The 15,776-nt window shown below is 44.6% G+C and overlaps 1 protein-coding gene across 2 annotated transcripts in view; it reads left to right on the forward strand.

The window, feature by feature from the left end:
* LOC141111889 (uncharacterized) overlaps positions 1 to 13,977 on the forward strand; it is a 46,063-nt gene extending 32,086 nt beyond the window's left edge. For both annotated transcript variants that reach the window (XM_073604099.1, XM_073604100.1), the window contains exons 7-8: positions 10,148 to 10,441; positions 13,040 to 13,977. In XM_073604099.1, coding sequence (XP_073460200.1) covers positions 10,148 to 10,441; positions 13,040 to 13,062 — 317 coding nt within the window. In that variant the 3' untranslated portion in view covers positions 13,063 to 13,977. The remainder of the gene's footprint in view (positions 1 to 10,147; positions 10,442 to 13,039) is intronic.
* Positions 13,978 to 15,776: the final 1,799 nt, after the last annotated feature.

Below are 15,776 nucleotides of genomic sequence, written 5' to 3' on the forward strand. Positions count from 1 at the left end.
GCTCTAATCAGGTGCTTCAAAAACACCCACCGCCGCTGTAATTCAGGCGCCCGAAAAGGGGCCGAGCACCTAAATAGTAGGGGGTGGCAACGGCAGTGGTAGATTCATGCAATGGATGAATCTATCTATTGATGCTAGAGGGGAGTGGCAGGAGGGAGGGGGCGGCGCCCGTACGCCCTTAATGCACGTGGCCGCCACTGGTGTAAGAACTATTGTCTTCACACAAGAGAAGTCTTGTAAATTCAAAAGGAATCCTTGGTTGGCATACATTGTACCTTGTCCTGAACTTGGATTTTTTTTTTTAAGTGTATCCTAGGCCAAAACTTTTTAAATTAGTTTTTGATAAGGTATAGGAGGGTTGGAATCTGTTTTTTCCGTTTTTTTTTTTGATGGCTCAACTGGAGAAGTTCACTCACTTTATTTGTCCTGGTTATCATTGTCTCTGTTGAGGTGATGGGAAATACAAAATTTTAAAATGGTCATCAAGAAAGAACTAGAGGGGGATTTCCTAACACTTCCTGTTGTGTTTACAGAAAATCTTCTCAATGAATGGGCACCGCACAGAGTGATTAGGGTGTTCTCAGGCACATCTAGCACACCCCCTGCGCACACCTATGGTTTTTGCTTTGGATATATTTTACAATTATGTAGCGCTGGTAGATTTTTCAATCTACCACTTATAGGTAAATTTAGTGGGTCATCCGTTCTGTACATAGTTCAGATTCAATCTAATGTTAGTTTAGCCTCTTTTCCAGCTTGGCTGTGTTGTGTGTGGTTCCACATTGTGCCTGTGGGTGTCATTGTCATCATGGGTCAGTGTTGGAAAGCAACAAGCTGAAGTGCATGAGTGCTCTTCTGTCCCGGAGATAACTCGGCGGAGGTGGTCCTCCGAGTTGCATTCTGGGAGAGAGTATTTAGGGGACAGATGCCATGTATCGGGGAGTCTTTTTGCCTCGTGGCCCTCCTGGCCTAGGGGTACGTGTCAGTGAGTTCTACCTCGTAGCCCTCCGGCCTGGAGGGTTGCGTTGCTGCAGCCGCACGGGTGGACCCAGAAGCCTATCTGGGGCCTGCTGTTGCAGGGGATGGTCCTGTGCTGTCTGTCCTGCGGGAAGAAGACGGACAATCGGGAAGATCCAGGGGAGGACCCATCTTGGCTGCCCATGCAAGGCTGGTCTTAACCACTTCAGCCCCGGAAGGATTTACCCCCTTCCTGACCAGAGCACTTTTTACAATTTGGCACTGCGTCGCTTTAACTGCTAATTGCGCGGTCATGCAATGCTGTACCCAAACGAAATTTGCGTCCTTTTCTTCCCACAAATAGAGCTTTCTTTTGATGGTATTTGATCACCTCTGCCGTTTTTATTTTTTGCGCTATAAACGGAAAAAGACAGAAAATTTTGAAAAAAAATGATATTTTCTACTTTTTTGTTATAAAAAAAATCCAATAAACTCAATTTTAGTCATACATTTAGGCCAAAATGTATTCAGCCACATGTCTTTGGTAAAAAAAATGTCAATAAGCGTATATTTATTGGTTTGCGCAAAAGTTATAGCGTCTACAGACTAGGGTACATTTTCTAGAATTTACACAGCTTTTAGTTTATGACTGCCTATGTCATTTCATGAGGTGCTAAAATGGCAGGGCAGTACAAAACCCCCCCAAATGACCCCATTTTGGAAAGTAGACACCCCAAGGAAATTGCTGAGAGGCATGTTGAACCCATTGAATATTTATTTTTTTTGTCCCAAGTGATTGAATAATGACAAAAAAAAAAAAAAATTAAAAAAAAAAAAAAAAATTACAAAAAGTTGTCACTAAATGATATATTGCTCACACAGGCCATGGGTATATGTGGAATTGCACCCCAAAATACATTCAGCTGCTTCTCCTGAGTATGGGGATACCACATGTGTGGGACTTTTTGGGAGCCTAGCCGCATACAGGGCCCCAAAAACTAAGCACCGCCTTCAGGATTTCTAAGGGCATACATTTTTTATTTCACTCCTCACTACCTATCACAGTTTTGAAGGCCATAAAATGGCAAGATGGCACAAAACCCCCCCAAATGACCCCATTTTGGAAAGTAGACACCCCAAGCTATTTGCTGAGAGGCATGTTGAGTCCATGGAATATTTTATATTTTGACACAAGTTGTGGGAAAGTGACAATTTTTTTTTTTTTTGCACAAAATTGTCACTAAATGATATATGGCTCAAACATGCCATGGGCATATGTGAAATTACACCCCAAAATACATTCTGCTGCTTCTCCTGAGTATGGGGATACCACATGTGTGGGACTTTTTGGGAGCCTAGCCGCGTACGGGACCCCGAAATCCAATCACCGCCTTCAGGATTTCTAAGAGCGTTAATTTTTGATTTCACTCCTCACTGCCTATCACAGTTTTGAAGGCCATAAAATGCCAAGATAGCACAAAACCCCCCAAAATGACCCCATTTTGGAAAGTAGACACCCCAAGCTATTTGCTGAGAAGGCATGGTGAGTATTTTGCAGCTCTCATTTGTTTTTGAAAATGAAGAAAGACAAGAAAAACGTATTTTTTTTCTTTTTTCAAATTTTTAAAAGTTTGTGACAAAAAGTGAGGTCTGCAAAATACTCACTATACCTCTCAGCAAATAGCTTGGTGTCTATTTTCCAAAATGGGGTCATTTGGGGGGGGTTTGTGCCATCTGGGCATTTCATGGCCTCCAAAACTGTGATAGGCAGTGAAGAGTGAAATCAAAAATTTACGCCCTTAGAAAGCCTGAAGGCGGTGCTTGGTTTTCGGGGTCCCGTACGCGGCTAGGCTCCCAAAAAGTCTCACACATGTGGTATCCCCGTACTCAGGAGAAGCAACAGAATGCATTTTGGGGTGTAATTTCGCATATTTCCATGGCATGTTTGAGCAATATATCATTTAGTGACAACTTTGTGCAAAAAAAAAAAAAAAAAAAAAAATTTGTCTTTTTCCCGCAACTTGTGTCACAATATAAAATATTCCATGGACTCGACATGCCTCTCAGCAAATAGCTTGGGGTGTCTACTTTCCAAAATGGGGTCATTTGGGGGGGGGTTGAACTGTCCTGGCATTTTATGCACAACATCTAGAAGCTTATGTCACACATCACCCACTCTTCTAACCACTTGAAGACAAAGCCCTTTCTGACACTTTTTGTTTACATGAAAAAATTATTTTTTTTTGCAAGAAAATTACTTTGAACCCTCAAACATTATATATTTTTTTAAAGCAAATGCCCTACAGATTAAAATGGTGGGTGTTTCATTTTTTTTTTTCACACAGTATTTTGCGCAGCGATTTTTCAAATGCATTTTTTGGGGAAAAAACACACTTTTTTAAATTTTAATGCACTAAAACACACTATATTGCCCAAATGTTTGATGAAATAAAAAAGATGATCTTAGGCCGAGTACATGGATACCAAACATGACATGCTTTAAAATTGCGCACAAACGTGCAGTGGCGACAAACTAAATACATTTTTAAAAGCCTTTAAAAGCCTTTACAGGTTACCACTTTAGATTTACAGAGGAGGTCTACTGCTAAAATTACTGCCCTCGATCTGACCTTCGCTGTGATACCTCACATGCATGGTGCAATTGCTGTTTACATTTGACGCCAGACCGACGCTTGCGTTCGCCTTTGCGCGAGAGCAGGGGGGGACAGGGGTGTTTTTTTTTTTTTTTTGTTTTTTTTTCTTTATTAATTGTTTGATTTTTTATCTTATTTTTAAACTGTTCCTTTCATTTTTATTTTTTTTTAATAATTTTTATTGTTATCTCAGGGAATGTAAATATCCCCTATGATAGCCATAGGTAGTGACAGGTACTCTTTTTTTGAAAAAATTGGGGTCTATTAGACCCTAGATCTCTCCTCTGCCCTCAAAGCATCTGACCACACCAAGATCGGTGTGATAAAATGCTTTCCCAATTTCCCAATGGCGCTGTTTACATCCGGCAAAATCGAAGTCATGAAATGCTCGTAGCTTCCGGTTTCTTAGGCCATAGAGATGTTTGGAGCCATTCTGGTCTCTGATCAGCTCTATGGTCAGCTGGCCGAATCACCGGCTGCATTCTCAGGTTCCCTGTTGGGACAGGAGAGCCAGAGAAAAACATGGAAGACAGTGGGGGGGGGGCATTCCCTCCCACTGCTTGTAAAAGCAGTCTAGAGGCTAATTAGCCACTAGGATTGCTTTTACATGAAAGCCGACCGCTGGCTGAAAAGAATGATACCAAGATGATACCTAAACCTGCAGGCATCATTCTGGTATAACCACTCAAAGTCCAGCAACATACCAGTACGTTGCTGGTCCTTGTTGGGCATATATTGTAAACTTTTTTTTCATGCAGCCTGTGGGCTGAACGAAAAAAAGATATTGATCGGTGGGTATGCCCACCATTAGAATACCTCCCTTCATCCACCCACTTCTAATGATGGGCATACATGCACCATTTATATATGCCGAAGCATGGGGACATCCTCCCGCAAAAGGCAGGAGCAAATTGCTCCTCCACCCACTGCTGCCCCCACGCTTCGGCATATATGCTGAAGTATGTAACTGTGGTGGTGAAATCACCTCCGACAGCGCTGGAGTCACGGCTTTATGTATCGTGGGAGCAAACGCTGTTGCTGTCAAGATAAATAAATCCGCGCTGCAACTGAATGGCGTACCTGCTAAGCAAATGATGGTTAACAAAAAAACAAAGTAACATTACAGTATAACAGTAATACTTACCATACCTGCAAAGCAAATACAAAAAAAAACATAGTAAAAAATAAAACATTTAACGCAACCTGTGCCTACCTAAAATATATATATGCCGAAGCATGGGGGCATCCTCCCGCAAAAGGCAGGAGCAAATTGCTCCTCCACCCACTGCTGCCCCCACGCTTCGGCATATATGCTGAAGTATGCAACTGTGGTGGTGAAATCACCTCCGACAGCACTGGAGTCACGGCTTTATATATCGTTGCTGTCAAGATAAATAAATCCGCTCTGCAGCTGAATGGCATACCTGAAAACAAAAAAGTGGTTAACAATAAAAAAACAAAGTATAAAAAAATTGCATACCTATAAAGCAAACATGATAAAAACATAACAATAAAACATTGCAGTATAGAATACAATAAAAAAGAGCAGAACAATAGAGAGAGAATAGAGAGAGAACAATAAAACAACAACTATTTTTGGTTTTTTTATTTTATTTTTTTTTGTATTTTTATTTTTTTTTTATTTTTTTATTTTTTTTAACACTTTTTTTTAGTAACTTTAACTTTTTTAACTGGTACCAGGTTTGGGTCTCTCAAAATGCGATGGCATCTTGGGAGACCCTGTGGAAGTGTGTCCTAGTCTGTGCAGTGCTGTACCCTACGCTAATACTCAACTAGTGAATGGTAGCGTTCAAAACATTCACCAATGCATAGACCAGGATTGTCAGGACAGGAGGGACAACAATACCTGGTGTCACGCCTAAATCCGCGCTTGCTGCAGACACGACATCTTTTTTGGGGGGCTCGTTGGGTAGGGGTACTCTGGAGGACATAAGGAAAATGCCTCCCATGCAGCCGGCTTACTGTATTTGGATTGGGAAGGTGAGGTGGAGCACCGTCTGGAAACAGAAGGGCTCTGACGATCTCTTCCTGGAATTTAAGGAAGGATCCAGTCTGTCCTGACGCTCTGTATAGCACATGAGCGTTCAGCAAAGCCAATTGAAATAAATAAACAGACACTTTTTTGTACCAGCGTCTGGCCTTACGGGCAACTAGGTACGGCGCCAACAACTGGTCGTTGAGGTCCACCCCTCCCGTATTAAGGTTATATTCGTGGACACAGAGGGGTTTCTCCACAACACCAGTCGCCGTAGTAATTTGGGTCGTCGTGTCTGCATGAAGGGAGGTGAGAACGAAAACATTCTTATTGTCCCTCCACTTCATAGCGAGCAAGTTATTACACTGCAAGCAGGCTCTCTCCCCCAGCCTAAGACGGGACTCTACAAGCCGCTGGGGAAAGCCCCGGCGATTAGGTTGCACAGTGCCACATGCTCCAATCTGATGATCAAAAAAGTGGCACGCTCGTGTAATAATTGTCCACGTACAAGTGGTACCCCTTTCTGAATAAGGGTGACACCAAGTCCCACACTATCTTGCCAGCACTTCCTATGTAGTCAGGGCAGTTTATCGGCTCTACGTGACTATCTTTGCCCTCGTAAACCATAAATCTACATGTATAGCCTGTGGCCCTGTCACAGAGCTTATACATCTTGACCCCGTATCTGGCAAGCTTGCTGGGAAGGTACTGTTTGAATGACAAGCGGCCAGAAAACTTAATCAGGGACTCATCAACGCAGACAACTTGATGGGGAGTAAACAAGTCTCCAAAACGTTGGTTGAAGTGGTTTACGAGGGGCCGAATTTTGTAGAGCCGATCGTATCCAGGGTCTCCACGAGGACGACAGAGTTCATTGTCGTTGAAGTGCATGAACCGCAAAATCTGCTCGTATCGTGCCCTGGTCATGGAGGCAGAGAACACGGGTATATGGTGAATTGGGTCAGTGGACCAATATGACCGCAACTCACTCTTTTTAGTTATGCCCATGTTGAGGGAAAGGCCCAGAAAGATCTTAAATTCGGAGACCGTAATTGGTCTCCAATCTCTGGCAAGGGAGGACTGGGGAATAGTGGCGATGTGTTGACCAGCGTACAAATTGCTTTGGTCCACAATAGATCTATAGAGATCTTCGGTGAAAAACAGCGTATAAAAATCCAGTGGCGTAAAGTCAACTGTTTCCACCTGAATTCCGGGTTGGCCAGTGAAAGGGGGAAGTACGGGTGCTGCAGAAGTGGTGGGTACCCAATTCGGATTGGCGAATGCAGCAGGAAGGGCACTATGGGCACGACGGGCCTGTGTTTGTCTTCTTCTTGGTGGCAGCGGGACACTACTAGTGCTTGCCACCTCGCCAGCTTGAACTGCACTTATGGGACTCGCCACGTCACCAAGTGTTACTGCAGTGCTGGATGTACGACCAGGGTGTACTAGGCCGCTGGTGCTTGCCAGTTCACCAGAAGGAGTAGCGGCACTAGTACTTCTCTGCTCCATACGAGAGCCCTGCGGTTCTTGCACTTTATGGACAGAAGAAGAAGATCGGGGTCTGGTACGCCTGACCCTAGCAGGGACCACAACTCCGTCGTCAGAGCTATCTGTCATGGAGCCGCTGTCCTCTACAGGTTCGTATTCTGAGCCTGAACTTGACAGATGAGTGACTTCCTCTTCACTATCTGTCATACTCAGAAACGTGTAGGCCTCTTCACTAGTGTACCTTCGATTTGCCATTTTGGGCTCTAAATTTAGGGGTACACTAGTGAGACTCACAGGCAAAAAAGCTCCTGACTGTTAGCGACTGATTCAAAAAGCTACCAAAAAACTGTTAGCGATCGCAGGGATCAGGCCTGACTCTGCGAACGCTGCAGTTATGTGTGCTTAGTGTTTGGTAAGTGTCAGTTATCGATCGATACTGCACTTGGGTGGGCTGGGCAGGGCTGGGCCGAGGGGCAAAACGCAGGTGCTAGCAGGTATCTGGGTTGATCCCGCTAACACTGTGTTTATGGGAACCCTAAACTGCTGGGGAGTACGGTGATACGGTGATCGCTGGTGAAAGGGTTAACTAGGGGGCAATCAGGGGGTTAAAACCTTTAGCAGGTAGTATATGGGGGTCCCTGTCGCTATAAAACACTGACAGCGAACCTATATACTTACCTCCCTAACTAGCGTCACCTGTGTCACTAATACAGCGATCAGAAAAACGATCGCTTAGCGACACTGGCGACGGGGGGTAATCAAGGGGTTAACTTTTATTAGGGGGGGTTAGGGGGGTACCCTGGACCTAAAGGGGGGTACCCTAGACCTAAAGGGGGCTAACCTAACTGCCCTAACACTTATAACTGTCAAACTGACACCAATGCAAAAAAAAAAACTGCTATTGGTGACAGAGTGACAGGGGGTACAGGGGGGTGATCGGGGGGTGACTGGGGGGTGACAAGTGTGCCTGCGTGTTCTACTGTTAGTGTAGTGTTGGTGCAACTTACTTGGATGTCTTCTCTCCTCGGCGCCGGAACGAAAAGACCGGCTCGAGGAGGGATGACATCACTTCCTTTCCCTCTGTTTACATTACAGAGGGAAAGGAAGCATTTTCATTCGCCGGGAGCGATCAGGAGGGGGTGGCCAACAATGGATGGCCTCCCCCTCACCTCTCATCGCCCGCGAACAGGAGCCGACCGCCTATGGCACTGGGGGGGGGGTCCGATCGGACCCCCCACCCGCGGGAGGCAGATCACGTATGGGTACGTGATTCTGCCTGCCCGTGCCATTCTGCCGCAGTATATCTGCGTTAGGCAAGTGGTTAAGAAGGGCCTGGTGACTCGATTGGAGGACATATCCTGAACTACCTTATCGCACAAATACTGCCGGTCAGCTTAAAGGTTCTGGTACTGTGTTTGCTGTTCATCAAACTATTACATCCTGTGGCAGAGGATCGTATGAGTTTATTTCATTCAAGTCTGTGGCAGAGACTTTTTGTTCGTGCTGCGTTCCGGCTGCTAGGCAAGTGAGAGAAACCTATCCAGGCGGGCAAAGATTTAATCCTAAGCTGAGGATACATCAATCCTAAAGATTTAAATTCCTTGACGCTACGCCAAGAAAAGGTATTTGAACATCCCTGCAACTCTCCTTCTACCTCTTTCCTGCTACTTCTTCCAGTTATCCCCATTAAAGCATTGGAAAAGTACTCAAGTGACTGGTGCCTACATTGTCTTATAGTAAGCTCAACGGGGACCCCTAGACCCGGTATTGGTGAAATTACAGGTAACAAGGTGACGGTAACAGCCCGCTTTAAATCAGCAGCTCCACCGTGAGTTAGTGCTACAATTATATCAGTACTTGTAGAACAGAAGGGAGTAAATACAGTACCCAAAGTTGTATAATTTCTTCAAAGCTAACAGTCCCTGGATGGATGCTAACAAAGCGGGGGTTCCTATGTTTTCTCTGCATCATGTATGAGACTATAGAAAAAGACCATTGAATGTGCTAGTTCAGCTCCAGTATCCTCAGTTCTGTTGTCCCTCAGAAAACAGCATGGGTTAGGTCTTCAATAGATCAGTAGCTCCCTTTCCAGCTCAGAGGATATAGCCCTCAAGGTCTAGGCTTACTCCCATGATCCCACCACCCAAGACCTTAACGGTTGCAAATAAGGGATTGACTTTAAATAAGGTAACCGATATTACAGTTCTGACACAGTGCTATGGATAACTCAATAGGTACTTTCAGTTCATATGACAAAGGAAACTCCAGCACAACAGCAATATAGAACAGAGCATAAACTGTAAACTCACACAGATTTAATCACACTCCAGGAAAAATATCTCCACAGTTCACAAATAGTGAAAAGCTGATTGATAGGTTATTACAGTGTAGTTCTGAGCAGAGCCAATTATTATTACAGGTAGGGTATAAGCATAGTTACAGCTTACCTGTGGGATCCCTGTGTAAGCTGGAAATCACTGTAGTCGGCACCACTACTCTGGTGATCTTCACTAGCTTCCAGGTCCCGTGCTGAATGGCTGGCCTGCTCTATTGTGAATGCAGGAGATTGCTCGCTTGACACAGGCACCATTCAAAGAATGCTTTGCATGTTCTCAGTGAATGCAAAAAATTCTCTGATTGTATGAGAAGGCGAGGTTGAAACAACTGCTCGCCTCGCCTCCTTAGTCAATTGAAGAACACTTTGCATCAATCGAGCATGGCGCATGTGCGAAGCGAACCACCTCCTGTGTTCACTTTTCAGTATGACAGCCGCTCAGCATGGGACCCAGAAGCTAGTGGAGATCACTGTAGATGCATGTGTACTACGGCGATTTCCAGCTAATATAGGGATCCCACAGAGATAGGTATATGCATTGTTACAGTAATCCAAGCTGGACTAATGTAAAAATATGTGTACTTGGAATTTTTCTTTAATGCCATTCTGTAATCTATATGCTGCAACTTTCCTCACACCAATGGGCGATGTGTAAAAACAGCAAAGCACAGTGTACCTACTAAAAACCCTTCCAAATTTTCTGTTTTATATTTGCAGCTCAGCCTGTTGTGGAACAGATCACCTCTGAAAATGTTGGTCAGAAGATGAAGCTTTCCTGCAGAGTCCACTCCTTCTACCCAAATACTATAGAGATTAAATGGTTCAAGGAGAAAGACGAGTTACCTACAACGGACTCTGAATTACATATTGATGACAACCATCTGTACAGCACTTCGTCCATTCTGATGTATGTCCCAGAGATGGAGGACAATGGAAAAACATTGAGGTGTCAAGTTGACCACCAGACTCTCCCAAATCCAGAAATTCGTGAATGGAAATTGGAAGAGCAGAGTAAGTAGAGCAGGACAGGAGTGGCATGGGAATGGGGTTGGAGGGCAAATTTCATGTTATTGGGACTTTAATGTTGCCACTCCATTCAGAGTGTAGGGTCCCTCAGAAAGCCAGAAATTCTAGCTATGGGGGAACATATGACTTCCTTCCTCTACTCTCAATATACAGTCCTCTGGCTTGAGCAGTCAATCACCATGTCCAAACATTGTTAGAAAGTGGCGGGGAAAAGGTTATCATTAAACTTCTGTAATTATCATGTATCTGGTTAGAGGTAAAAAAAATTATGAGAGGGCTTCCTTTACATTGCTGATCTAAAAGTAGCTAAAATGGAGGATAGGGGGTAAAAGGGCACAGAGTGACACAAGTGTTGAATGTCCCATCTGCAGATGATGAATTCTGGTAGAAGCTCTGGTGTTGATTGTGAAATGCTCAGAATGATTAGGATGTCACTGAAGAGCTGAGTGGTCACCACAGAGGTACAGACTGGCACAACAGCTGGTAGGAACACACAGAAAGCTGAAAGCAAAGTCTGAAACAAAGGTTGGCAACTGTCAAGACAGACAGCAAGCAGAATAGCAAGTAGTCATGGCCCGAAGACTGGCTGAGGTGACAGCAGGGAATCGGCAGAGACAAGCCAAAGTCAGGAACTAGCTGGGTCAGCAACGGAAAGGCAAGGTAAAAGTAGGTCCAAGTGCAGACCTTTGCCTGCATGTTGAAGCGTACACATGAGTGTGCCATCTTCTGATGCTATCCTGACAGTAAGCATGGTAAAGGAGTGACAGGAAACTTACACAGAAATTGGAGTTAGGTCTCCAAAAAGGGAAAAGAGCAGTGTGGGAATGCTACGGAAGTGACTGTATGTGGTGGGCTGACCTATAACGAAAGCCTTTCACTTTGCTCCTAATGGTACTTATTATGTCAGCTAAGACATAGTAATCAAATGTAGGCTTGAAACTTTGATCTGCAGACGGCAGTGTGCCTCTGTTTAATACTGTAGTTTACAGATACAATTACAGTAATAAAAAAATTAACTAAAAAATATAATTTTTTTTTTCGTTTAAACTTTATACTAAATAAATGCCTTCACTTTAGAAAAAAAATAGAATTATTTAGGATGAAAAGGTTAAACTCTTTAGATTTCACAGACAGGCCATACACAAGTGGATGGGTGGCTTCTCGACACTCTCCTGCTTTAATTGAAAAATCAAAGGAGATGGATACTTTACCAGCCCAGGTACCATTATAGCAGGCTTCAGGCCTCCTTAAGCTACAGTGTCCAGAAGGAGTACTAACAGTTTCAAAAAGATTTCACAACACCAAATCCATGTATCATGCCATGTTACAGCCTCTTTCCTGGCTGAGCCAGGTATATACTCACTTAGGTATAGGCCACAGACAGGCAGATAAACACAGGCAGCTCCAGATCTGTGAAACAGCTTTTGCCCAGCTCTGGATATTCTACTGTCCTCTCTCTCCCTAGGCTCAACCCTCTAGGGAAAAGGGTGTAGAGGGGCCCTTGGCAAAAAGTTGCCCGCTAAAGGAGACATACTTCTCCAGCAGGCAGTGATTCTATTGCCTCTGGCAGAATCTATACCATTCAACACTTTTGTGTTGGATGCCTGCTCACTCACTGTGAGCTGTGGTTCCTTCCACTGGCCCATAAATATCTGCTGTGTACTGTAGTGACGTAGTAACCAGAGGGAGGAACCAAAGTGTATGGCAAGGAATGCTGGTATCTTGACATATCCAAAAGTCTCTACCTGAAGCATACAGGGGTTGATCTACTAAATAGGATGTTTACAATGTGAGTTAATTTTGCTCAGAGCTTAGTGAATGTGGTGAAATTTCATTTTGAAAAGGATAACCAATCATGGAAATCAAGGAAAATTAAAAAAAATAGCATTTTGCTTGCACACGATTGGATAATGGAGATCAGCAAAGATTCACCTCATCCAACTTCCCTTGCAAAGAGAACAGCCTATTTACCTGTAGTAACTCAACCCCAGGGAATTACACCCTTTAAACTCAAGCTCTTCTGGTTGGCCATTGGGAGCAAAGAAAATACCCACTACTTCCCTGTATCCCATAGGGGTGTGCACATGGTTTGCAGCAGAGATTCCCCCTACTGCCCTTGTGCCCCCCCCTTCCCCCCACAGTGCTTCCGGCTTCCCTCCTCTCCTCTCTCACCGGCTGTTGCTGCGGGGATGTTTTAGGATGAGTGGGGGAAGGGGCTGGTAAATATGTAATTTATCAACCCTTCCCTATCTGAATGAACATGGTGAGTGATCAGTAAAGTGTGTTTGAGCTTTGGAGTGCACACCCTAATGCAATAGGCTGCGCACACCTATGCTGTATCCAATACACTCTCCTCCCTTTCAAGTGTCAGGATTGGTGATTGGCTGCTAAGTTCTGTGCACACTCCAGGTTCCAACTTGGCCTAGGGTTCCTTCTCTTTACTGCAGGTGGTTGAACAGAGTGGAGGGGAAACTAAAGGAAAGGGAGCATGTACAGCTGGTGGGGCCACTATTTAAAGTGAGCCTGTTGTTTTGGTTTGCAACTGATATAATACCTAAACTTTGTTTTTGTTTTCCCCCCCAGGAACGAATGGCATTGAAACCTGAAAAATATCAAAAAACAGTGGACAAATTCTAGTGGTGAGAGATGGCCACATGCCACTAATAGAAAACGTCTCAGGATGCCTTTCTTAGAATCAAATTCTTTTTTCTATGAAGACATTTTTTTATTTTGTAAAAGTCTTCATCACTGGGGCTCTATAATAGCAGCTTCTCAAAAAGTTACTTCTTGGTTTGTCCTGGAGGAACCATACTCAAACCTCGCCAGGAAGAAGCCTGTAATGTTGCTGCCTGGGCACTGGACTCCGCATTAGGTGCTTACCTAGGCATAGAATGCAAAACATCGATTTGCCTGTGCTCTACAGATCAGTACTGTTGTCCACCTGTCTAGCGAAGTCGTTTCTCTGAAGGCCTCCTAGGGGGTATGACCACCAGAAGGGCAAAGACTGCTCAGAGGGGGAATTTTACTCTTGATCCTGCCTGTCACTCTCCAGCCTGTATACATAGTGGAGGGTGCAGGGTGCATTTCAGACCACTGCTGCAACAAGTCAGGATATTGCCCTAGAGCAGGCATCACTAAATGGTGGACCACGGTCCAGGTCCAGACCGAGTCACTGTCCCATCCGGACTGCCACAGTTGCACCACTTAGGAGCTGGTTCTTCCCCACTAGCCATCACTGCTGTCATTCTCACAGCAGAGCAGACAGCGGGAGGCAGGACTGTTCTGGACAGAGGGCAGAAGCTGTCCAAGTTAACTTTTCAAGGTAACAAGTAGGTGATTTTATGCTAGGGTGCAGAAAACAATCTCCAGCTTGTTAATATGAAAAGTTGTGCAGCTCCCACCTTCCACCCAGATCTGCTCTGCCTTCCGCCCCCTGTGTACCTGTGTAAGGTAGGACCGTAAAGAGAGGGAGGAGATGTAAATGGGGGCTGAGGACACGATTGTGAAGGATGGAGGGGGGGGGGGTGATATGAAGGGGGGCTGAAGACATTACTGTGAAAGGGAGGGGTGATGTGAAGGGGGCTGGAAACAGTATTATGAAGGGAAGTGTTAGCATAAGGGGGGCTGAGAACACTGCAGTGAAGGAAGGGGGGAGTGAAGTAAAGGGGGGGCTGAGGACACTGTAGTGAAAGGGGGACTGTGATGTGCAGGGACAACTGAGGACACTGATGTAAGAATGGTATTGTGATATAAGAGGACAGGGGAGGCATGTTGGGCAAACATGTGATTTGGACCTCTGCTAGAAGAAAATTTTACTGACCAGATCTCCATTCATTTTAACTCAATGCTCGGGCTCGATGTGTACTTTCACGTAGTTCCAGTCGCACAATCACAGGGGTTAACTCCAGAGCCTTTGCCCTCAGTTCCTCTATGACTGAAAACCAGTGGTATGAATGGAGTTCTGGACATTTTCTATTTGATGGTTTAAAGAAGTAGATAGGGAACATGAAAGTGAATTTCACTAGAAAGAAAGTGGACATAATGTTGTAAAATTATTAATGAGTGGCCCTCGCAGAACAAAAGTGGCTTGATGGATGTGAGACAAGAAAAGGCTGAGAATGTTTTGATTACTTTAAATGTGTCCAGTCCATGGCAGAAACAGTAAATGGGGATGTGACTGAGTACTAACTTTACTGCCATAAGGAAACAAGGATTTGAAGTGTGCAGTAGCATTGAAGCCCAGAGAGAGGAGAGAAGAGAGAATACAACAGACTTGATGCTTTTACAGCCCAAGATGAGGAGCAAATGTTTATGCTCATCTAAAGACAGAGACCAGCAACATGAAGAAAAAGATGGTGACGAAGGCAAAGATAGGACTGGTGCCAGTACTCTAGCATTAATTTTCAACTGAGAGGTGTCCAATTTGTCTGAACAATCTTTCCCTGGAGGTTAGCATTCCAGAAGATTGTTGTCATGTTTTCTGCACATCCTGCATTCTTAAATGGTGGGAAACTTCCTCATCCTGCCCTGTTGACTGCAAACCCTTTCAAACCATGTATGAAATAGATGCACCAAGATCCATGTCGTGGCAAGAACACAAAAAGAAAACTGCAGCTGCAACCTGTGCCAGTGGTGCTGTACAAAAGGGAAGATATGCTTTAGAACAGATGTGAAAATATGTACTACAATCAATCCTGCCAGCTTTTTCCTAGAGAGAGAAGAAGACCTCGAAAAGGAGGGTCACCATATCTACTTAAAACATATGGAAGAAGAAATGCAGCAAATCTCCCAGTAAAGGACACTCCTCTTGAAAATTCTGATCTGATCCTGTTTGCAGAGGCTTCACGCCTGTACAAAGATGGAGTACCCAAGAATGGCATATGCGGTGATAACATTGGAGGAAGTGATTGAAACCCAGCTACTCCCTTCATCACTTTCAGCGCAGGTTGCCAAAGTGGTAGCACTCACCAGAGTCTGCGAGGCCGCAAAGAATCAAACATCCAACATCTACACAGGGCTGGAGCAAGGATTTCTGATACTCTAGGTAAAACCTCATTTTGCTGCCCCTCCCCCCACCCTTTGCCCTGCCCATGTATAAAGTGGCAGTGTATATGCTCATCCTTAGGTCACAGAGGGGATTCCCAATTATAAAGCACAATAAGTCCTAGTCCTCAGGTCACAAACTTTGCCCCTCATTACAAGGTGTATAAAACCTCCATCCCCAGGTCATATAGGGGGTCCCCCATTATAAGATGTACTGAGGTCCCCATCCTGAGGACACACAGGTGGTGCCCATTATAAGTACAGTGCCCCCCCATCC

This window comes from Aquarana catesbeiana, linkage group LG11 (genome assembly GCF_042186555.1).
Source record: "Aquarana catesbeiana isolate 2022-GZ linkage group LG11, ASM4218655v1, whole genome shotgun sequence".
NCBI lineage: Eukaryota > Metazoa > Chordata > Amphibia > Anura > Ranidae > Aquarana > Aquarana catesbeiana.